The following is a 23,143-nucleotide window of genomic DNA, read 5'->3' on the forward strand; positions in this document are numbered from 1 at the left end:
AGAAAAATACATACAAAACTTACTGTTTACATATTTCAATAAAGACATTTAAACGATTTAAACTTACTGTTCCGCATTTTTTTTTACTGTGACATTATAAATATGTAGCAGCAATGCAGGTAAAATAAAACAGCAATGATGGTGTAAAGTAGAAGAGTATAGTATATCGTATATTTTGTAAATACAGAACGAGCTTAAGTCTAAAATAACAGGGGCCGAAGTAGTGTTAACGCTCAAGCGAGAGCGTCGCGCGATTGTCCAATAAGAACGCTCTGATAAGACTCTGTGAGTACCTAAAAGAAACGAGACAGATGCGCGCGCGAGCGAGATAGCACGAACGTAAATATAACGCGTTCGGCGCGAGCGGTCTTCAATCCCATGTTGTGGGTGGTGTAGCGAAGCGTACCTCACAGTACCCCCCCCTTAGCGAAGCGTACGTTTGGCTTGCATACTCTGCCGGTCCTGGTGACGTAGGGTTGCTGTGAAGGTACAGGATCCACGATGCTCGGTGTACTCGTAGGACACGTAGTGTTTGGCGAATCATTTTCGTTGCAGATGTATGCCGGTTTCAGTCTATCCAGCGATACAACTGTCTCTCGATTCGGTAGCTGTATCTTGAAGAATTTTTCGTGTCTCTGTAGCACAGGATACGGTCCATCGTAGGGTGGTGTCAGCGGCGCTCGAACGGTATCGTTCCTCACAAAGACGTGTGTGCACGTACCGAGGTCCTTATGTATGAAGGGACTGGCTGATGTTCTCGCGGTAGTGCACGAAGGTGAGAGTGACGTCATCGTTTGTGTGAGGCAGCGTACGTAATCTTCGTCCGACATGTTAATTGTAGTAGTCGGCGCGAAGAAATCCGATGGCACACGTAGCGTAGAACCGTAGGTCATTAGCGCGGGACTTAGGTTGTTGTCTTCACGCAGCGCTGTTCGGAGGCCAAGTAGTACGGTGGGAAGTTCGTCACTCCAGTTGGTAGTTGCGCCTCTAGCCATTAACGCAGCTTTTAGCGTACGATGCCAGCGCTCTATTTGACCGTTTGACTGCGGATGGTATGCAGTTGTACGTATGCGTGTAATGCCGAGTTTCTTCATTAGCGCGCTGAACAACGACGATTCAAACTGCCTGCCTTGATCGGTTGATATACGTAGTGGGCAGCCGAATCTCGCAATCCAGTTTTCATACAGCGCTTTTGCGACGATCTCAGCTGTTATTTCGCGCACTGGTACAGCTTCTGGCCACTTTGTAAATCTGTCCATGATCGTAACACAATATCGATAATCGTAAGATAGTCGAAGTGGGCCGACTATATCGATATGTATGTGTTCGAAGCGTTGAGATGGCGGGAAACTTCCTAGCGGCGTGACGACGTGACGATGTACTTTTGCTCGCTGACAGCCGACGCAGTTTCTTGTCCACGTTGTTACGTCTTTGTTCATGGATGACCAGAAGAACTTCGATGTCACTTGCTTCCTAGTCGCCTTGATACCAGAGTGGCAGAGATCATGTTGCGCTTTGAATGCAGCAAAACGATGTGCCGGTGGTAAGTATGGGCGAAGCGTGGACGTTGACATCTCGCACGTGATTGGTCGTTGCGTGCCAGGCAAAGTAACTGAGATGAATTTTAAATTCGGCTGCAGCTTCAATTGTTTCAGCTCATCGTCTTGATCTTGATCACGTGATAACTTGTCGTAGTCGATGTTTGACGGGCATTGTATTTCGTCAATACGAGATAAGGCGTCAGCGACTGAGTTTTCTTCTCCCTTTACGTACACGATGTTCTTGACGAATTGACTGATAAAGTGGAGTTGTCGCTCACGTCGCTGAGTGTCGCTGCTACTTTGCGGCCTTGAGAGCGCATAGGACAGCGGTTTGTGATCAGTGTAGACGGTGACGTCACAGCCTTCGATGAGTCTTCGAAAATGTTTCACAGCCGCGTAGATCGCTAGTAGTTCGCGATCATACGTGCTGTATCGTGATTGCGTAGCACTCAATGTTTTGGAAAAGAATGCTAGCGGTTTCCAGGCTGCGTTGTCACGTTGTTGTAGCACCGCTCCAATGCCGTGGTCAGAAGCGTCCGTCATGATGCAGAGTGGGGTGCCGGCGATAGGGTGCGATAGTGTTGCACATTCCAGTATGCTTTGGCGGCATTTTTGAAATGCTTGTTCGGCGGCCGGCGTCCACGTGATAGGCGTTTTGTCATTATTTTTCCCATTGTGCAGATATTTGTTGAGTTCACTTTGCATGTCGGCTTGATTTGGTAAACAATCTCTGTAGAAGTTCAGCATGCCCAGGAAACGACGAAGCTCGATGATAGTTTTCGGTTGAGGATAACTGGATATGACTTTTATCCGTTCTTCGGTTGGTTTTATGCCGTCCGCTGTTACTTCATAGCCGAGAAAATTGATTTTCGCCTGTGCAAATTCACATTTGTTTACGTTGAGTGATACGCCGTGTTTGTTCAAGCGGTCAAGAACTCGATGCAGTAATTCCTTGTGTTCTTGTTCGTTATCTGAGTACAACAAGATATCGTCGATGTATGAAAAACATCCCTCGATGCCGTCTTCGGTGATCATGTTGCCGCCGAGTTCGCGCATACGTCGTAGCAACTGAGACGGTTTTTGGTTGCCAAGTTCCAATCCGCTGATGAGGTTCTTAAAGTTTTTCACCTCGGACTGCTCGTACACGGAGAGAAGGCGTTGTTTGATGGCCTCGTACTTCTTAGTTTCTGGCGGCTTGATCACGATGTCTGTGACATGTTGAAGGTCGGTCGGTTGTAGTTGGCCCAGGACGTAACGATATTTGTTTTCGTCACTGGTCTTCTGCGGCTCGACGACGGCTTCGAATTGAATGAACCACATGCGAGGATATTCACGCCAGAAGGGAAGGAGACGCGACTGCACGGAGACGACAGCGAGTTCTGTAGGCTCGCTAACTTCTTGCTTGTGTTCCATCATTTTTCTCTCGGGGTCACCAAAATGTAGCAGCAATGCAGGTAAAATAAAACAGCAATGATGGTGTAAAGTAGAAGAGTATAGTATATCGTATATTTTGTAAATACAGAACGAGCTTAAGTCTAAAATAACAGGGGCCGAAGTAGTGTTAACGCTCAAGCGAGAGCGTCGCGCGATTGTCCAATAAGAACGCTCTGATAAGACTCTGTGAGTACCTAAAAGAAACGAGACAGATGCGCGCGCGAGCGAGATAGCACGAACGTAAATATAACGCGTTCGGCGCGAGCGGTCTTCAATCCCATGTTGTGGGTGGTGTAGCGAAGCGTACCTCACAAATATTTAAATATGTTACATCCATTTGTTTTTGTAAACTATATATATAAATGTATCTACTTATTTTATTTTAAGGCGACGAATTGGTCAACAATAATTCCATAACCAGCACGCGCATCTAAGGCGCCAAAAGGGGTCGGAGCGTCTGAGCGGGGCGAGAATAACAATACGCGCGCTAGCTTATAACTAAAAGTCGTAAGCGACAAAATGGTTTTGTAATTTTATTATTTAGAAATGATAATTTGATAAAAATTCCTTCTACAATTTTAAAGAGTATGTATATACTCAACTACTAAAAAAGTTAAGAGGCTTAAATCGGTCCCGTTTGCCCATAATATGTGAATCTCTTTTTAAAAAGAGGTATGTTTGATATATTTTTCTCTGTTATAAAAGTTACCTAATCATGTTTCTACGTCTAACAAAATAAGGTTTATATCATGAACTTTCAGGTAACCAAGTTGTATTTTGATCCGTTTTGTATTTACTAAGAAAAATTGAGATCCTTGGCGCCAAAAATTCCAATTCGTCCTCTTAAGAAGGCTTACAGACTAATACAACATCACATAGTTAACAATATAGAATAACCATATCGCTAAAGACGAGCCTAAAAGACAGACTAATATATTTTTTAATCAACATTCCAAATAAGTAGGTTTTTGGATAGATTAAATAATCTCTAATACCGATATTGACCTAAAATGAGAGAAATGTTATATCGCGTGACCTAATGAGAACAATTTTAAAGCTTAGTACATAATAGCTGAAAAAATATGTCCATAGAAAAAGCAAAAGCTTAGTAACAGCCGCACGGGTAGATAGATCATAAGGTTAAGCAACGCTTGGCGTGGTCGATCCGTGGATGGGTGACCATCTTGTCATGACAAGTTCCTCCATGTTTCGGAAAGCACGATAAATTGGTGGATCCTGGCTGTCACTTGAACATCTTTGGCATTCGTTACGGGTAGTCAGAAGCTAGTAACGTTGACAACCAGTCTTACCAAGGGGTATCAAGTTGCCCAAGTAACTGGGTCGAGTCTGTTTTTAAGTTACAAAAGTGTGCACTTTGCCTAAAAACGGCCTTGCAAATGTAACCATTCCTGAAACGATTGACCAACTTTCAGTTACATTACAGCTTAGTTTTTGGTCAGTTTCTAAAAGTTATTCAATCTCGCAACACGAGAAAAAACACTGCAAAGTTTTTTAGTTTTGTAAAAAAATATCTTCATTAAGAGTTATAATGACTGATTGCAATCAAAATAAGTTAATAACTTCAGTGAAATTAAGACACATTGATGAAATAAAAGTTCGTGCGGTGAGAACGGGGCCGTTTTGGGTGGTATGTATCTAATACTATGTATCATAAGATAACCCGTCTTACCAAGGGATATTGGGTTGCTCGGGTAACTGGGTTGAGGATATCAGATAGGCAGTCGCTCCTTGAAAAACACTCGGCTGCATGTGATTAGACTGGAAGCAAAACCCAACGTAGTTGAGAAAAGTGAGTGCACCTATGTCTGCGCAAATGCTTGTGCACTTTAATATAATATAATAATAATAATGCGTTTATTTCATGACTACAATGGTCCAATTGTTAGTAACTTATCAACTATAACGTATCGACTAAGGGTTAGTAATACCTAAAAGCTAAACGTTTGCCTAACAAGCAACTCCATCCAATGTCTAAGCACCGGAGCATCATGCTTGTCGGCCAAGACTTGTAGGATGCTGTTAGCGCTGGACCTAGATCTGCTTAGCAACGAGGCAGCCTTCTTCCTCATGAGCGCAAAAAAATCATCCACCCGTGCTTCAGCGAACATGCCCGACGCACTGCAGTATCTAGGCAGCCCCAACAGCACCCGGAAACCATTATTATACTGTATCCGTAGGGCGTCTAGAGCCTTCCGCGTACAGTTAACCCACAGACCGCCCGTGTAGAACGAGGTACAAAAAGCTTTGAACAAAGTGATCTTAACTCCTCTGCTACAACGAGCAAATCTCTGAGCCAACATGTTGCATCTAACTGCTAGAGCCCTGCGTTCACGTTCAATGTCTACTTGATCTTTGAGGTCCACGGTCAGATAGTGACCTAGATATTTAAAGAGTTTAACCCTTTTGAGTGGTCTCCCCTTTAGAGAGATTACAGGTTCGTACGTCACACACCTCCCGGGGGCCTCAAAGACTTCACTGGTATTCACTTTTACCAGCATTATATTGCAGGCCGTGAGTGGCTGCATACCTCTCGCACGTCTGCAGCATCTCTCTGATTGAGCCAGCCGTCGGACCCAGCAGCACCATGTCATCAGCATCATCATCATCATCATCATCTCAGCCATAGGACGTCCACTGCTGAACATAGGCCTCCCCCTTTGATCTCCACAGATACCTGTTGGAAGCGACCTGCATCCAGCGTCTTCCCAGCATAGCTAATGTTATTGACACTAGTGCCATCAATCTTGCATCCGACATGTTTACTGCTGAGCTCGACGATCAACTCATTCACATACAGGTTGAAGAGCTTAGGCGAGGTTAACCCCCCCTGCCTCACCCCGCACTCCAACCTGTACGGCTCAGAGAGAGTGCTACCCCAACGCACCTGATCACATTGGTTCGAGTACCAATACTGGAACAGGCTCGTCAACTCCGATGGTACGCCCGCTTCCCTGACCTTCTCCCAAAGTATATCATATGACACCAGGTCGAACGCCTTCGAGAGGTCAAGGAAGCAAGCATATACCGGAGTATTCCTATCCTTATAGTATTGGACCGTCTGCTTCAGACAAAGAATAGCGCTCTCAGTAGAGAGTCCAGGCCGGAACCCAAACTGTGCATCATGCAACGTGATCCACTTATCCAGCTGTCTATCAAGCAGACGGTCCAACACCTTAGCCTTGACAGTGGCAAATGATATTGGTCTGTAGTTCGCCTTATCCGATACATCCCCTGTTTTATTTTTAACTATTGGTACCACTACAGTTCGCAACATATCGGACGGTAGGTACGAGTGGCTAACACAAAGCGAGTAAAATGTTGCTAGTACTCTGGGTAGATGAACCCAGTTTGAGAACCAATGTTTGAGGTGCTCGATGCTGAGACCGTCGTGACCAGGAGACTTTCCCCCGACCATACTTAATATTTGTCTCCTTACCTCAATATATCCTGCGCAGTTTGCTGATCTCCTTACATGAGAACAGCCGCCGTAGTCAATATAATCGGCTAGGAGGACATCAGTTGAGAAAAGGCTATGCAAATGGTGATGATTCGACGAACACAAATGTTTCGTCTGATCTACTCGTTCTAGTAAACAGCAATAATGTCTGGCACCTCAGTCTAGCACAGGTTAGCACACTAGTTTATAGTTTAAAATAATCTAGACGTATGTAAATAGAAGTATCATGTTCCAAGGCAGGGGCCCGATTCTGCTAACTTATTAATATCAAAATTGAGTAGAAATTGAATCGCAATAGCAGTGTTAACCTTAGCGGGTATTCTGCGACTAATACAAAACCAACCGTATTCTAATGACATTCGATAGGTTTGCGATTGGTCGGCCATTTGATCTACATGGTAGTTTGCTCTACAATCATATTGCAATCGTAAATAATTTGCAGACAATACGATTCATTATTGAATCAGAGAAACGGATGAAAAAGTTTACTTAAAAGAAAAAATAGCGGAATTCTTGAAGCTTCAATCGTAAGTGAGTCGCGATTGGATCTCAGTCGGATGTGAATCGTTTGTCGCTTAAGTAAAATTAGTAGAATCGCGCCCCTCTGGACAATTCAGTAGAGATTTTTTTTAGTTAGAAAAATAGCCTCAAATATCCCGGGAATTTTAGTCGAAGTCGTGGTGGCCTAGTGGGCAAAGAACCCACCTCTCGAGTATGAGGGCGCGGGTTCGAATCCAGGTCAGGCAAGTACCAATGCAACTTTTCTAAGTTTGTATGTACTTTCTAAGTATATCTTAAGCTAAGCGTCCACTTGTCGGTATCGTACGCAACGGACGCAACGCACGCAACGGATCGTAGTATTATTTATATAGAAACTCAAACGAGATGTGCGATGCGTACGATGCGGACAGGTGGACGCACTTGTTTGAGTTTCTATATAAATAATACTACGATCCGTTGAGTGCGATACGTCCGTTGCGTACGATACCGACAAGTGGACGCTTAGCTTTAGACACCAATGACTGTGTTTCGGATGGCACGTTAAACTGTAGGTCCCGGCTGTCATTGAACATCCTTGGCAGTCGTTACGGGTAGTCAGAAGCCAGTAAGTCTGACACCAGTCTAACCAAGGGGTATCGGGTTGCCCGGGTAACTGGGTTGAGGAGGTCAGATAGGCAGTCGCTTCTTGTAAAGCACTGGTACTCAGCTGAATCCGGTTAGACTGGAAGCCGACCCCAACATAGTTTGGGAAAAAGGCTCGGAGGATGATGATCCCGGGAATTTTAGGGTCTCTCTAAGTACAAAAGGAAAAAGTACACAAATAACAATCCAACCATATATTACAAACAAAATAAATTAAAATATAGACACATTAATATAACAAAGATTTCAATCTCGACCTCAGTTCGACATCAGTATTCGGCAACGTGTCCCTACGCCGAGTAGTCGGTATAACTTGCTTAATAGAAAAGAACACCACAATTAAATCGGCTACCAACAAAGTGCTTATAAACATAGGTATCATACCATTTACTATCGTATCAGGTGAATTATTACTAACGTGTACTGATAATACGGATACAGACAGAGAAATTTCTAAGATTAACCCAATTAGAATGATGTACATTTGCAGAAACCTTGAGGCATAACTTTTTATGCTCGCTCCGACTAAAAAGATGCCAAGACTTATGTATAGAAAGAAGATTGCTGTTGGTGATATTATATCGTGGGTTATCGAGTACTTTGAAGACTTCTCATGGTATCTCTCGTTTGCAAAATCACATGAATTTATAACCAAAGTTAGGAAACGGAATTTTGTAGAAGCGGGTTCTTCAGTCATTTGATTTTTACATTATTAACACTTGTAACTTCAATTTTTGATGTCTTTTATGTTTCTTTTTCTGTATTCTGTTATGTTTCACCAATTACCTTATCATTATGGCTTTGTTTTTAAATTTTGTAGGTTTTTTGTACAAATTCGATAATTTGTTGTTGGTTTGACGTAAAATTGACAGCGGTCTTTTTTAAATTGTTAAAAATAGGATTTACTTAAAAGAGGTCTTTCGCCGTGAAGAGAGAGATGCATCTACACGATGCAATTAACTGTTGAAAGCATTACATATTACAACGCGGATTACATGCATTCTAAAAACGTGCGGGTCCAGCGACTCGTGCATGTAACAAAGCAAAATACCCACCCGCGTGCTCTTGTCACTTGCGCATGTTAACTTGCGCCTGATCTCTTTCCGGTCGTGTCGGATTGCCGTCCCATCGGGTTATGAGAGTGAAGGAATAGGGAGTGCACCTGTGTCTGCGCAAATGATCGTGCACTATAATATGTCCTGCGCAGCTGGTTGATCTCCTGAAATGAGAACAGCCGCCCGCGCCGTGGCCGAAATCAGCCGTGGACGCCATTATATTTATTATGTCAACTTGCTCTAGCTACATGCATCGTGTAGATGCATGCTGAGTATACCTACTTATTCACCGCTGGGCATACGTGTCAGTGAGCGCAGATATTTGAAGATAGAAGACCCCGAATAAAATTTTGGGAAGAGCAGTAGGATTATAATGAATTACAGATTTCTCTACAACTGCTTAACAACCAGATTCCCCTTCTTCTTCTTTCGTGTCAATGACATGTCATATATTGAGACTACACTATGTCAGCCCAACATGCCGCCACAGCGAGAGCACGACCGGATGCGCTCATTAAGTCCTCCCGCGAGCAAGTTTCAGGGTACAGTGGACATGCGATTAGGTGGGACATCGTCTGCACTGCAGCCCCGCACTCGCACCCAAGGTCCGCCCCGCCCGCGAAGCCCCACCTGGATCGATTATCTTTGCTCCGGCCGACCTGTGTTCGGAGTCTGTTTAAAGACTGCCAGACTCTTCTCGGGAGATCGTGTCCAGGAGGGAGCCTTTCCAAGAGCGGGACAAACGGGGAGGGCAGTGAACTCCTCGATCGCCAAAGATCCCGTCTGGCTCGAGAGCCCTCACCATCGACACTAGCAACGGTTTTGTAGAAACCCCTGCGGCTTTTAAGCCGTTGTGGCACAGTTTAACAGATTCCCCTTTACTTCCAGATCCACCTTCGAGATGACATCAAATCCATCCGTTCAGACAGCAGTTCCGAAGAGAGGCGACCTAGAGGCTGGAGATTCGTGAGAAATGTTACTTCAGCAGCAGGCGCCTTCACAGCCAAGGCTAAAGATGCTGCTACTGCGCTGCCTGGTACTCCGCAGCCGAGCTTTCAGGTAGATACGTAATGTTGTCTGGCCCATTCTGTCGCCATCTTATCGCCAGCTTGGCGCTCGGCTATATAATTTATATAATACATTTATGTAATAAAATACATAAAGAAGAGCTCGGGTATAGATAACGCTGCGCGGATCGAAATATCATAAAGTTAAGCAACGCTTGACGCGAGTAATCCATGGGTGACCATCTTGTCATGTTTTCGGCAAGCATGATAACATTTGGTCATCTTTGGCAGTCGTTAAGAGGAGTCAGGCGGCAAAAAGTCTGTCAACATTACTGTTATTATTGATTATTATACAAATGAATTTGTTCATATTATGTTTCAGTCGAAAACTGACAGCAAGACTTCTGACTATGGCAAAGAAGATAATAAACCATCACTACCTACCTATCAGAATGAAAAAGATCAAAATGTGGGAGAAACCAGCCCCGAGGTATGTATTTAAACTTACTAATAAATATTATAAAGTTCAAAATTTGTTTGCTTGAACTATGCGCTTTGGAACTACTGATCCAATTTAAGGAAAATGCAGTGTTAGTTAGCCTATTTATTGAGGCCGGCTGTAAGTGTGATCCTGTCATGACTAGTTCCTCAGGGTTTCGGAAGCCACGCTAAATTACTTGGTCCCGACTGTAATTTGAACAACTATGGCAGTCGTTAACTGAGTATTCAGAAGCCATGTAGTCTGATAACCAGTTCTGCTAAGAGGTATTGGGCTGAGAAGGTCAGATAGGCAAACGCTCTATGTTGCACACTGGTACACAGCTGCATCTGGTTATACTGGAACTTTCCTTTTTTCTCAGGGTCTGGAGCCAGAATCCTTATTATTCAGAGACGGCAGAAGAAGGATAGACATGGTCTTAGCTTATGAAGAAGAAGACTACGGAGTCATGACTGAAAATGAAGCGCGGAAACGGGAACATAGAAGAACATTCCAGGTAAGATAAAAAAATAATTATTTATTTTTCAAAAATACTTCCAGCGAATTGAGAAACTCCTCCGCTTTGGGAAGTCGGTTAAAAACAGGTCAGATGACGCTTCACTGTATATCTTTACTAATATGTATTATAAATGCGAAAATAACTCTGTCTGTCCGGCTTTCATGCTTTAACTATTGAACCGATTTAAATGAATCCTTACACAGGATAGTCTGGGCTACTTTTTATCTGGGTGCCTATTTGCGCTCTCGTAAACCTTGCAAGCTCAGGGAATGAACATGAGACAGCGACGTTTTGGAGGAGTGTATACCTGAGTATCCTAATCAAAAATTCTTTATTAGCATTCCATATGTTATAACAGGTGGTACATTTAGATTAGCGACAATATGGACCCTATAGGGCACAGCTTAAAGAAGTACGAGAGTATTTACTAATAAGCTAGTGTTAAAACTCTTTTAACGTGTCCAAAACTACTGAACAGATAATATCTTAAATTAATAGATTAAAGTTAAAGAAAAAGTCCCGAGACTTTAGGATGAAAACAACTATGACACAATACAGCACCTGGTTAGACCAAAAAAGCACCACAACATAAAATAGGTACCACAATAGAAAAAGGCTGGGTAGATAAAAATAACATTATATATCTTCCGTTCTCAGGAAAACTTAGTAAAAGAAGGTCTAGAATTAGAACTAGAGAACAAATGCCTGTCTTTCGACGAAAAGACCTGGTTTCTGAAGATACACATACCTTGGAAGACGGAGATGAGACTGGCAGAGGTGATCGGCATGAAACTACCCACCAAACGGTTTATTACTATTTCTGTTAGAGCTTGGGTGAGTATCTTTTAGATAGAGCATACATTGTATGTCTGTTTTCATACTTGACTGGATCCAGATTTTCTAAATGATTCGGTATCTAGTTTAGTCAAGTTAAATAGCTTTCAAAAATATACTACTACTATAAAATATACTATATCTCTAAATCGAAAGAAGTATCGCGTTTGACTGAAAAAAATCTAAAATCAATCCTAAATCTAATAATAGGAATCGATTTTATCTAGTGGCATAGGAAAATGATACAAAATGAAAGAGCTGGACTGGTTTTGCTAAGATTCAACGTACATAGTAGACATCTCAAGCATGCCAAAATGCCACTCAATTTTAAAGACTGCTTAAGCAACATTCCTCATTGTCGTTAATTTCTGGGACAGAAATACTGTCTGCAACTTAAACTTAGTAATGTGTTTCGAGTTTCCTATTTTATTTTTCTTCCTACTGCACAAAATGTATCAAACATTTTTAAATCCATAAACTGAAATTGCTAAAATATTACAGAGCGACGAAAAACAAGCAGAAAAAGACAAACGCTGGCACTCAAAATGGCGTCGACGATGGAAACAGCTGTACGAGTACGAACATTCTAGAATAGGACCCGAACCTTCCTTCTATGGCGCCACTGATCAGAGGGGAGCTAGGAGAGAGGAAATGTAAGTATTTGTAGCGTTTATTATGAGGATAAGTTATTTATAAACAACCCGTTAGGTCCTCTTTGGGCTCGTGAATAAAATCTTTTGCTTTGGCTGAAAGGCATTGTCAGACACCTAAAGTGTTTGTGTGTGTGTGTGTGTGTGATTGCTGTGCTCGGTGTCTCGGGTTCGGGGAGAGCCGAAATATGTGGCTTAAGAAACTTTCACAGAGCATCCCGGATTCCGTAAGTTAGTGATTAATACACCGTGCCTCGGAGAGCACGTTAACGTAGGTCCTGCTTGTGATCTCTCCGGTGGTGTCGGATTGTCGTCCCATCGCGCGCAGAGAGTGAGTGAATAGTGAGTGCACCGCAGTCCAAGCATATGTGCCTGCACTGTAATATGTCCTGCAGCTGGCTGATTTCTTTATATGAGAACAGCCGCCTTGGCCGACATGGAACCCCCGGTCCTAAGACCTACTCGTAATTCATCAATGTTTTTTTCTTTGTTTTCAGGTTTTTAGTAAAAGACCGACACACACAATTTTCACCGGCACAAAGAAGTTTACTAGTCATGCAAATTTTGCTCAGAGCTAAATATGATAACAACGAAACAAAGGTATGTACAAGATTCTGATCATAGTTATCATCAACCTTTTCTGTCACAGAGATGGAATGAGCGTTAATCACCACGCTTGTTCACGGATTGGTGATTTCAAACTTTAAAGCCCAGGTTTGCTCAAGATATTTTCCTTCTTTACTAGTCATAAATAAAAGGAAATACATGAATCTAACCGACACACTCACCTGTACTTAAGAGGATTAACCATACGCATCCGCGACTGAAAATGCTGAGAATGAGCCAAGCCCTTTTCCTACTACCTCTATATTCGTTCGGTATCTTTAAGGGTGCAGCTGAGTATCAGTGTGCCACATGCAGCGACTGCCTGTCTGACCTCCTCAACCCGGTTACACGGGTCCAAAACTCCTTGACTTGGCAGGACCTTCTGACTACCAGTAACAACCGCCAGTGATCTACTACTACTAACTCAAGGTGCCTTCAAAAGCACTGAAGAACACCATGATAAAATGGACACCCATCCAAAGACGGAAGAAGTTATTACTAACATCAGTATTAACATTTCAGATGGGAATCCGAAGACTACTAAACGACGGTACATATACCGCGTGTTTCCCTCTACACGAAGGGAGATATGAAGTCGACATGTCTGATGGCAGTGTTACTGATAGAAGAGTAAGTAGTTCCATAGTTAAATAAAGACATGTAACTTTCTCCGAACATAGTATTATAATGTTCTTCTAGCAAACAATTGAACTATTAAGTATGCTCTAAGATTAAAATCGGTATACTGCAAAATGGGGATTGATCCTACAATATTTTCTTTGTATAGGATATAATAATATACCTAAGACATTTCATAATAGATTATTTTATTTCAACATTGAATTTTGGAATTTTTTATGGTGCTGCAAAAATGTTTAAAAATCAAAGCCGTTTTTATTGAAATTGTATTGGCCAAATTTTCCATTCAGCATTACTACACAAATACAGTTTCGTCCAATTGCTTTACCGCTCTAAAGTCCGCAATTGGTCGACTTACGTAAGCGCTGTGTTTAGTTCTTACTTTTTGGCTTTTGTTTGACGAAAACTGATCAAACACAATTTTCATATGCATGTACTTACATTATCATTACATACACATACAAGTAAAAGTAAGGCTAATCCACTTTCGAGAAATAAGATATGTCCAACAAAACGATTATATTTTCCAGCTTCTATACCTAGAATGGGCCCGACCTTGCAAGTGGTATAAAAAGCAGCCTCTCTGGCTAGTTCGAAGGTACTTCGGTGATAAAATAGGCCTATATTTTTGCTGGCTAGGGTTTTACACCAAAATGTTATACGCCCCGGCTATAGTTGGGACTCTTTGCTTTCTATACGGCCTAGCCAGTATGGATTCTCAGGATAATATACCTAGGTAAGTTTATATGCCTAGCCTTTTCACGAGTATTTTGGGGTTGACTTTCAGTCTACCTGCGACAACTGCGTATGTGGTCTCCGGTTCGATTCCTGAATTTGAGCCGACATTGCTTTGTGGCTTCAAGAAACTTTCAAAAAACATCCTGAAAGTTGGTGACAGATACACACGTGTATCAGAGAGCACGTAAATGTCGATCCCGCTTGTGATCTCTATCCGGTGGTATCGGATTGCCGTCCCATCGTGCTATGAGAGTAAAGGAATAGGGAGTGCACCTGTGTCCAAGCAAATATGCCTGCACTATAATATGTCTTGCGCAGCTGACTGAGCTCCTTAGAGTGATATGAAAAAAGGCAGCTTTTCTCCCCAATTTTTAACCGATTTCGATTAACTCAGTCTAGCCGATTTTACTCTTCTTTTCTTTTATTTACCACTCTTGATTATGGTCATCACTTCAGGTGTTACTGGCAAGCTTGTAAGATTTTTAATATAACTTCTTTATCCTCAGCAAAGAGATCTGTGACTCCAAAGGCCCTGGAAACACGACACTCTGTCCTCTTTGCGACAAAGCCTGTAAATATCAGACTCTATCAGACTCCTGCCTGTTTGCGAAGCTCACGTATTTATTCGACAATCCTGCTACCGTGTTCTTCGCTATTTTCATGTCTTTTTGGGGTAAGTGTCTTCTAAAATAAGTTTAGTATGAGTTTAAATATACTATTCAGCTGCTCACTTCTCCGTTATTAAATTTTTACCTTCGGATCAACACAACCGATTTCAAAAAGTATTTTACCAATAGAAAGGCATATTAGAGTCTTAAGCTATATTTTAAAATTTTATTTGTGGTTAGCGCATCATGTGTCCTTCTTCGATACTCTTCTAGCTGCCGTCATCTCATGAGTAACATTCTTTGTTACCATATCGATATTCACATAGTTCATCCATGGTTTCTATGATCGTCCCCTAACCTTATAATATATCTACTCACATTTATACTAAAAAAACAGCCTAGCAACATGATTTTAATTTCTCTACATCACATGCTTATACTATGATAACTTATCTTGACTATCCTCATATTTCTTTATTACATTTTCAGCAACTACATTCCTAGAGCTTTGGAAACGCAAGCAGTCAGTCCTAAGGTGGGAGTGGGATATGGGCGGAGTTGATCAGGTAACTTCTTCAAACTTCTTCTTCTTCCTGCCCTGCCCTGTTTCCAATTTATTAAGGTTCAGTCCAATATCATTTCGGCTTCCATTCCTCTCTTAGATACTACTTTTGAAAATTATATGATACAAACCAAACTTTATGTTGGCTGGTAGTTAATATTTGTTTCTTTTCTGTTATCGCAAATTAAAATGTAACGTGGAGGAAGAAACTGTCTTTTGAGATTCAGGTGCAGCCTAGTTCAGGAGTTCAGAAATTTATGATGAGTGATGTTGGTTCAGATATAAAAAAAACATATTTATTTAAACTACAAACCGATAGTTTGTCATCTTGTCACGTACTAAAACCTTTTTTTTCCACCAGGATGAAGACCCAAGACCTGAGTTCGAAGCATCAGTAAAGACATACAGGACCAACCCAGTGACCAGAGAGAAGGAACCTTATTTACCTACGTGGCAGAAAACTATGAAATACGTAGCCAGCAGTTCTGCAGTACTATTCATGGTAAAATTCTAAAAAACACGGTTTAGAAATCTTTGTAAGAATTTCCTAACAAGTCCAAACAAAGCTATGATACGATGTTACATCATGAAGTTCCGGTTCATATCATTCGGCTCCATCATCAGATCGGTTCGATAGTACCATATTATAAGCTGCCTATTTCCATGACGCTCTGATTCTTGGAAGATGGTTGGTTGGATGGTGGTTGGTTATTTACCTAAGGTTCCATTACATAGTTACACACAACGTCGTCAATCTAGCCTTAACGAGTTCTTCCGTGTTTTGAAAGGCACGTTTTTGTACGTCCTGGCTGCCCTTTGAACATCTTTGGCAGTCGTCACTGGTAATCAGAAGCCAGAAAGTCTGACAACCAAAGTATCGTGTGGCCTCTAACTGGGTTGAGGAGATCAGATAGGCAGTCACTCCATGTTACACACTGGTATTCAGCTACCTCTAGTTAGACTGGAAGCCGACCCCAACATAGTCAAGAAAAGGCTAGGCAGATGATAATTTTCTTTTTTCTTTCAGATAGCCATAGTAATGGGGGCAGTTTTAGGCACCATAATCTACAGAATATCTATGGTGTCAGTCATCTATGGTGGTACTGGCTTCTTCATACAACGGCACACGAAGATATTTACTACCATGACTGCTGCTATCATCAATTTAATCATTATTATGATACTGACCAGGGTAAGTCACACAATGATAATTTGGTTTTCTCATGACCTGCTTTCGAAAAGGGTGGAGGGAAAACAAAGCAAAGGGTTCTAAAGAAAAAGGTTTCCGATTAATTGAGAACACCCTCCTTTTTTGAAGTCGGTTAAAAGCCTCTAACTAATAAAAAATGATAAGATAACGCCTCATATCTGATATCAAGAATGACATTTTATATTGAACAAGTTGTGCCCCGCGGTTGCACCCACTTCTCGAAGGGAAGTACTTTCCGCACCCAGAATAAAAGTAGCCCATGTCTTTTCTCGGGCTTTCTCAAGCCAAATTTCATTACAATTGATTTAGCAGATTTGGCGTTGAAGTCCAAGGCGTTGAAGACAGGTAGTAACTTTCGCAATTATATTATTAGTAAGAATTTCCCTCACCACCATAAAAAGACAACTCAAAGTTCAACCCATTTTTAACCGACTTCCCTAAGTCAAATCATTAATTTCATGTAGGCCTTTAGAAGCACTTATGAACGTCAAAAATATAACTTAGTTTGATACTAGTTAACAGGGTCTCAATGAACAACCTAAAGAAACAGGGTCTCAATTCAGATGTTTTTTCCAGATATATGCAAAAGTAGCTGTGTACTTAACCAATATGGAGAACCCACGAACTCAAACTGAGTATGAAGACTCATACACGTTCAAAATATTCTTCTTTGAATTCATGAACTTCTATTCTTCTCTCATATATATCGCATTTTTTAAGGTAAGTCTAGAATTTTTCTAAAAATGTTTTGTCCTGTTTTGTCTAGTGTATAATACCTTAGCTTTTAATTTTCTTTTCTTAAAACTGAGACCTCCCATATGTACCCTCATGCATTCTTTTATATTCTCGCCCAGTGTACTCAATCTGTGTTATCATTACATGTAAATATTATCTTTTGAACTTCCTTACAAATTCCTTTATGTTCTCTCTTATGTAATACACCTGTTAACACCCCCCCCCCTGTCCCCTATGAACTCCCTTTATATTCTGTCTCTATATACTCCCTTATCTACTCCCTTCTGTACTCCATTATATACACCTTTTACGTATCCCCTTTTCCTCAGTCAGTCTTCGGTCAGTATCTATCTATCTCACCATTTATGTACTCTCCCTGCTATCTACATACTGTCATACCTTATTCACTTCCCATACATATCGACGGGTAAAAGGCAAAAGGGGTCAAGCGCCACAGATCATATTGTTCAGGAGAGTAAAAAGAAAGTTTTAAAAAATAATATCTCTTTATTGCTTTATTGAATCACATAACAATCTTCAGAAAAGTTTACTAAAATGTTCTTTAATAATTTTACATCAAAATAAGCCTGAGATCAATAGTTTCAAAGATAGATGTCGCTTGACCCCAGGTTTTAACCATGTTTATCGCTTTCGCGAGGGGTCAAGCACCAATATTTAATGTTGGAATATTTAGATTTTGGCCTAAGCTCCAGGCGCTGGCGCGCGCTTAGTGGATCAAATGCAACGTAATGAAAATAAAATTATTTAAGAAAGGGGCCAAGAGCCAATTATGTTTAGTTGACAATTTTTACTATTGGTGTAAGCGACGTTATCTAGACACACGGCAGTGTGTCCGCCAAGTTCGAGCAAAAAAAGCGACACACCGGCCGTGGGTTATATTACACGAACCATTTCAGGCCAAATTCGACCCCCCTGTAACTCAAAATCTATTTTATTTACGCATATCAAATTTCTAGTATCTGTTGAGACCCCCTCACTTATCTAAAATACAAAATTTCATTAATATACCTATTGTAGGTCTTGAGATATTGACGTCAGAAAATCGCTATTTTTACTATACACTCACTGACTGATTCACTGATTCACTTATTCACTTATTCACTGACTCACTCATCAAAAACCTAGACCACTTCCAATGGTCGTATTGACTTGAAATTTGGCATGGAGGTAGGTCTTTATGTCAAGGTAAAGGGAAAAATCTGAAAATGGCCAAGTGTGAGTCGGTTTCAAAATAATGAAGGTGTTTTATACCCGGTGTAAATTTATACCCCTAAGGAACTAAAACGAACTAAATTTATCTATATTTATATAATATATCTTCGAATGGTACAAAGGTTTGTATTTAGTCAAAGTAAAGTAAAAATCTGAAAACGGCCAAGTGTGAATCACTTTCGAAAATAACGAATGTGTAACTTTGATCCACGAACATAATATATGATAACATGACATGTCAGTCAGTTGGTAAATCTAGTCCATTTAGTTAATCTAGTTCATTTCTTTGTAAGAAACATAGTGCATATTAAAAAATCTAAAAAATAGTATAAATGAGACATTTCTTTAACTAACTTCATCATAAGAAAAAAATAAAATAAACAACCTTACAAAAATAAATAAAATCCCACCCAAAACAAAAATGTGAAAGACTGCCAAGTTCGATAATATGGGAATGCTTCGCCTATAAAAGAAGTGAGATCTGAATAAGTACCAAGTTCCATACACATGCCTCAGTTAAAAATAGTTACTTTTTAATGATGATTACTTGGCAAGTTTTAATAGAAAATTAAATACTTGATTCATTGCGTTTAGTAGGTTTATAACAAGATGTATAAAAACTTGCCAAGTAATCATCATTAAAAAGTAACTATTTTTAACTGAGGTATGTGTATGGAACTTGGTACTTATTCAGATCTCACTTCTTTTATAGGCGAAGCATTCCCATATTATCGAACTTGGCAGTCTTTCACATTTTTGTTTTGGGTGGGATAGTTATTAAACAAATAAAATAAAAATGGATACAAACGACATATTTACTTCTAATGTTGTTTTTAAAATTATGCCAAATGACAAGGCGATACAAAAACGTAATACACCAAATGGTCCTTCAACCAAGCAAGGCAAAGTTGGTGTCGCTTGAGCACTTTTGGCAAGTATCGATTTGGCACTTCAGTACAAATAATTCTTTGGTGCAAGTGACTTTTTTTCATGCTAGGAAAACGATATTACGACCATTCGAAAGAGAAAAAATAGTAGAGTTGGGGTCAATAAAAAAGTTAAAATCGCAAAATGTGGCGCTTAACCCCTTTTGCCTTTTTACCGTCGATATGTTCGCGCATGTTTATCCTTCCAGGGCCGCTTCTATGACTACCCAGGCGACGACCAAGCTCGCAGATCAGAATTCCTGAAGCTGAAGGGCGATATCTGCGACCCAGCCGGGTGTCTCTCCGAACTGTGCATACAACTAGCCATCATCATGATTGGCAAGCAATTCGTCAACAACTTCGTCGAGCTCGGATACCCGTACGTACGTGTGTGTGCGTGCATGTCTTTATAGTAGCGAAACAAAGAAAAACAACAGAAAAATTAAATTATGGGAAAAAAAACGCTTTTAAAACGTGCCAAATAGGTCCAATGCAGCAGTAGGTAAAACGCGTTTTAGCGGGTGAAATTATTATTCATGAGTGAAATGCGTTTTAGTGGGTTAACAGCGATTTATAGCGTGAAACGCGTTTTAGTGAGTGGTAGGCATTTTAGTGGGTGAAAAGCTATAACGCGGGTGAAATACTTTATGGCAGGTGATACACACTATGAACACACTGTAGTAGATGAAATATGTATTGTTGGGTGAAACGCGTCATAGTGAGTAAAACGCGTCTAAGCAGGTGAAATTAGAATTGACGGGTGAAGAGCGTTTAAGTAGGTGAAATGAGAATTGACGGGTGAAATGTGGTTAGTGCGTGAAACACAATTTAGCGGGTGAAACACACTGTAGTGGGTGAAAAACCCAGTAATGGATGAAACACACTGTAGTTGGTGAAACACACTATAGTGGGTGAAGTGGGTGAAGATGAGAATTCGTGAAGCTGAAAGGCGACATCTGCGAGCCAGCCGGGTGTCTCTCCGAGCTGTGCATACAACTAGCCATCATCATGATCGGCAAGCAATTCGTCAACAACTTCGTCGAGCTCGGATACCCGTACGTACGTGTGTGTGCGTGGATGTCTTTATACTAGCGAAACAATGATTTATTCAACGCAAGACAAAAGTAGGCCAAAAATCGTAAAAAAATGTGCCAAATAGGTCCAATTCAGCATTAACACCCTTTTAAGCAGGTGAAATTAGAATTGACGGGTGAAATCCGTTTTAGTGGGTGGAACGCTCTATAGTGGGTGAAATGCTCTATAGCTGGTCAAGAGCTATATAGTGGGTGACGTACTGTAGTGGATTAAACGCGATTTAGTAGTTGAAATAACTACTAACGGTTGAAATGCTTTTTATTAGGCGAAACCTCATTTTAATGAGTGAAACGCTTTATGTATGGGCACATTTAGTAGGTATTGGTGGGTGAAACGACGATACGGGAGGTCAAATACGTTAAAGTTTATGAAATTGATATTTTTACATACAAACTTAAATTATGGTAGCTGTTTCCTTGTCAGTGTGGAGTGACAAACAAACAAACGAATTTGTTCCCGTACTCAGTATTTTGAGGATACTGTTATATTTATAAACAAACCAATCAAAATGTTTATTATTTTCGTGTTGAAACAAAACAAACGTGTCTATTGTTTTGGGCTACTTTAGTACTATCAGCAAAAAAATAAGTTTAAAGATTACTTTTTCAATTTTAGTTAACATATACATATATATATAGTTGCAGGATATTTCTCTTTTGATATATCGGCGTATGGAAATCTTTTAATTAGTCGTGGTGGCCTAGTGGGTAAAAGACCAACCTCTCAAGTATGAGGGCGCGGATTCGATCCCAGGTCAGGCAAGTACCAATGCAACTTTTCTAAGTTTGTATGTACTTCTAAGTATATCTTAGACACCGATGACTGTGTTTCGGATGGCACGTTAAACTGTAGGTCCCAGTTGTCATTGAACATCCTTGACAGTCGTAACGGGTAGTCAGAAGCCAGTAAGTCTGACACCAGTCTAACCAAGGGGTATCGGGTTGCCTGGGTAACTAGGTTGAGGAGGTCAGATAGGCAGTCGCTTCTTGTAAAGCACTGGTACTCAGCTGAATCCGGTTAGACTGGAAGCCGACCTCAACATAGTTGGGAAAACGCTCGGAGGATGATGATGGAAATCTTTTAATTAGTATACTTGCTGTTTTTTTCGGTTTCACCCGGGGTCGGGACAAATTCTTAACGTGGCCGTAAAAAATACTATGATGTATGAAATTAAAAGTAGGAAATTATTGAACGCTCCTTCCTGCGATCTTAGTTTCGATAAAAATAGCCACCCTTTTATCTCAATCGAAGAAAAAAGCTACAGAAACTCAGTTTTCCATTTCCGATAATAAAATTAAGGTTTATAAAAATGCTCATAAATTCAGGTTCCTCCTTTAAAATCTATTTTGCCGACGATACAAGAACAATATACCAATTAAAACATCACCAAGTTAATTTTCTGTCAACCAAGAGTGTTCGTTAATCGAGTGTTAAACGTCTATATTAATTTATACGTATTAAGACGTAGAAAAAATAACTAAGCATGGGCTATGGAGAACTAAAAACTATCGAGTGTGAATTTCATAAAAGTTGCTGCGTTATTATTGGGTATGGTAATAAACTTGCAAGTTTTTAAGCAAACTATTTTAAGTTATATTTGATTCACGAATACTTTAGTGCCTGAGAAAGAATATAGGCTACTTTTAATCTCTTGCGTTACTTAAGTTGTTCTTTGGAAAGGTGACTGGCACCACGTGGGACAGCTAGTTTCAATTATGTTGTAGTAGTATTGGTCTTATTTATGTTAATTCATCGCATAATAGGCGTTCAGATTGTTTTACAGCCACGGCGGCTGTTGTCTAAGGAAATCAGCCAGCTGCGCAGGACATATTATGGTGCACAAGCATTAGTGCAGACACATGTGCACTCTCTGTTCCTTCACTCTCACAGCGCGATGGGACAACAATCCGACACCACCGAACAGAGATCACAAACAGAAACCGGCTGGGTTTCTGTTTACTCTCCAAGGCACAGGATATTTTTAAACTAGTGTTCCTCGCCGTTTTACGCACGTCCTGGGAAACTTATCCTGATACCCTGATAATAAATGTATAAAGCCGTAGGTAGTGTACCTTCCCAACAATGAAATCTTTCTTCAGATCGGTCAGTACTTTCGGACCCTTATACCTTTTCTACATATTACCCTCTATTAACCCAATATCCTCTTCATCCTCAGGAAGTTCCACAACTGGTGGCGGCAGAGGTCCCACAGAGCTGTCACCAGAGACCTGAGTAAGCCCCACATGGCCTGGGAACAGGATTATCACCTCCAAGACCCTGGAAGACTGGCACTGTTCGATGAATACTTGGAAATGAGTAAGTATTTGAGTTCTGAGAATCAGAAAAGTTAAGATGTTTTGTGTCAGGAAAGCTGGTGAGCATGTACATTTACACACACAATTATTTTTACTTTGTATTGTAAGCTCGGGAGCGGTCGGTAGTTACCGAGACATACAAAGACATTTTACACATACAACTATGGCTAACCCGTAAGAACGAAAGTACATTAAAATATCTGTAGAACTACTACTACTTCCAATACCTGGATAAAAAGTACCTTTAAGTGCCACCTATCTCCATGTGAAATTCATGAAAATTTCCAAATAAAAGTCCAGCTAATTTGCGTGAAACTGAAAGTAGGACTAATCTGC

The 23,143-nt window shown here is 40.7% G+C and overlaps 1 protein-coding gene across 5 annotated transcripts in view; it reads left to right on the forward strand.

Moving 5' to 3' along the window:
• The window catches only part of LOC124643721 (anoctamin-4), a 53,658-nt gene that overhangs the window by 25,004 nt on the left and 5,511 nt on the right, over nt 1–23,143 (forward strand). For 4 of the 5 annotated variants that reach the window (XM_047182772.1, XM_047182775.1, XM_047182774.1 and 1 more), the window contains 15 exons: nt 9,540–9,710; nt 10,041–10,148; nt 10,519–10,653; nt 11,314–11,490; nt 11,992–12,143; nt 12,638–12,740; nt 13,269–13,376; nt 13,916–14,121; nt 14,630–14,796; nt 15,221–15,297; nt 15,655–15,795; nt 16,321–16,485; nt 17,080–17,223; nt 19,607–19,776; nt 22,669–22,808. In XM_047182772.1, the coding sequence (XP_047038728.1) occupies nt 9,540–9,710; nt 10,041–10,148; nt 10,519–10,653; nt 11,314–11,490; nt 11,992–12,143; nt 12,638–12,740; nt 13,269–13,376; nt 13,916–14,121; nt 14,630–14,796; nt 15,221–15,297; nt 15,655–15,795; nt 16,321–16,485; nt 17,080–17,223; nt 19,607–19,776; nt 22,669–22,808 (2,164 nt within the window). Of the gene's footprint in view, nt 1–9,539; nt 9,711–10,040; nt 10,149–10,518; nt 10,654–11,313; nt 11,491–11,991; nt 12,144–12,637; nt 12,741–13,268; nt 13,377–13,915; nt 14,122–14,629; nt 14,797–15,220; nt 15,298–15,654; nt 15,796–16,320; nt 16,486–17,079; nt 17,224–19,606; nt 19,777–20,368; nt 20,453–22,668; nt 22,809–23,143 lie in introns of all 5 variants that reach the window. The other variant, XM_047182773.1, reaches the window with a different exon arrangement.

This window comes from Helicoverpa zea, chromosome 28, assembly GCF_022581195.2.
Source record: "Helicoverpa zea isolate HzStark_Cry1AcR chromosome 28, ilHelZeax1.1, whole genome shotgun sequence".
Lineage (NCBI taxonomy): Eukaryota > Metazoa > Arthropoda > Insecta > Lepidoptera > Noctuidae > Helicoverpa > Helicoverpa zea.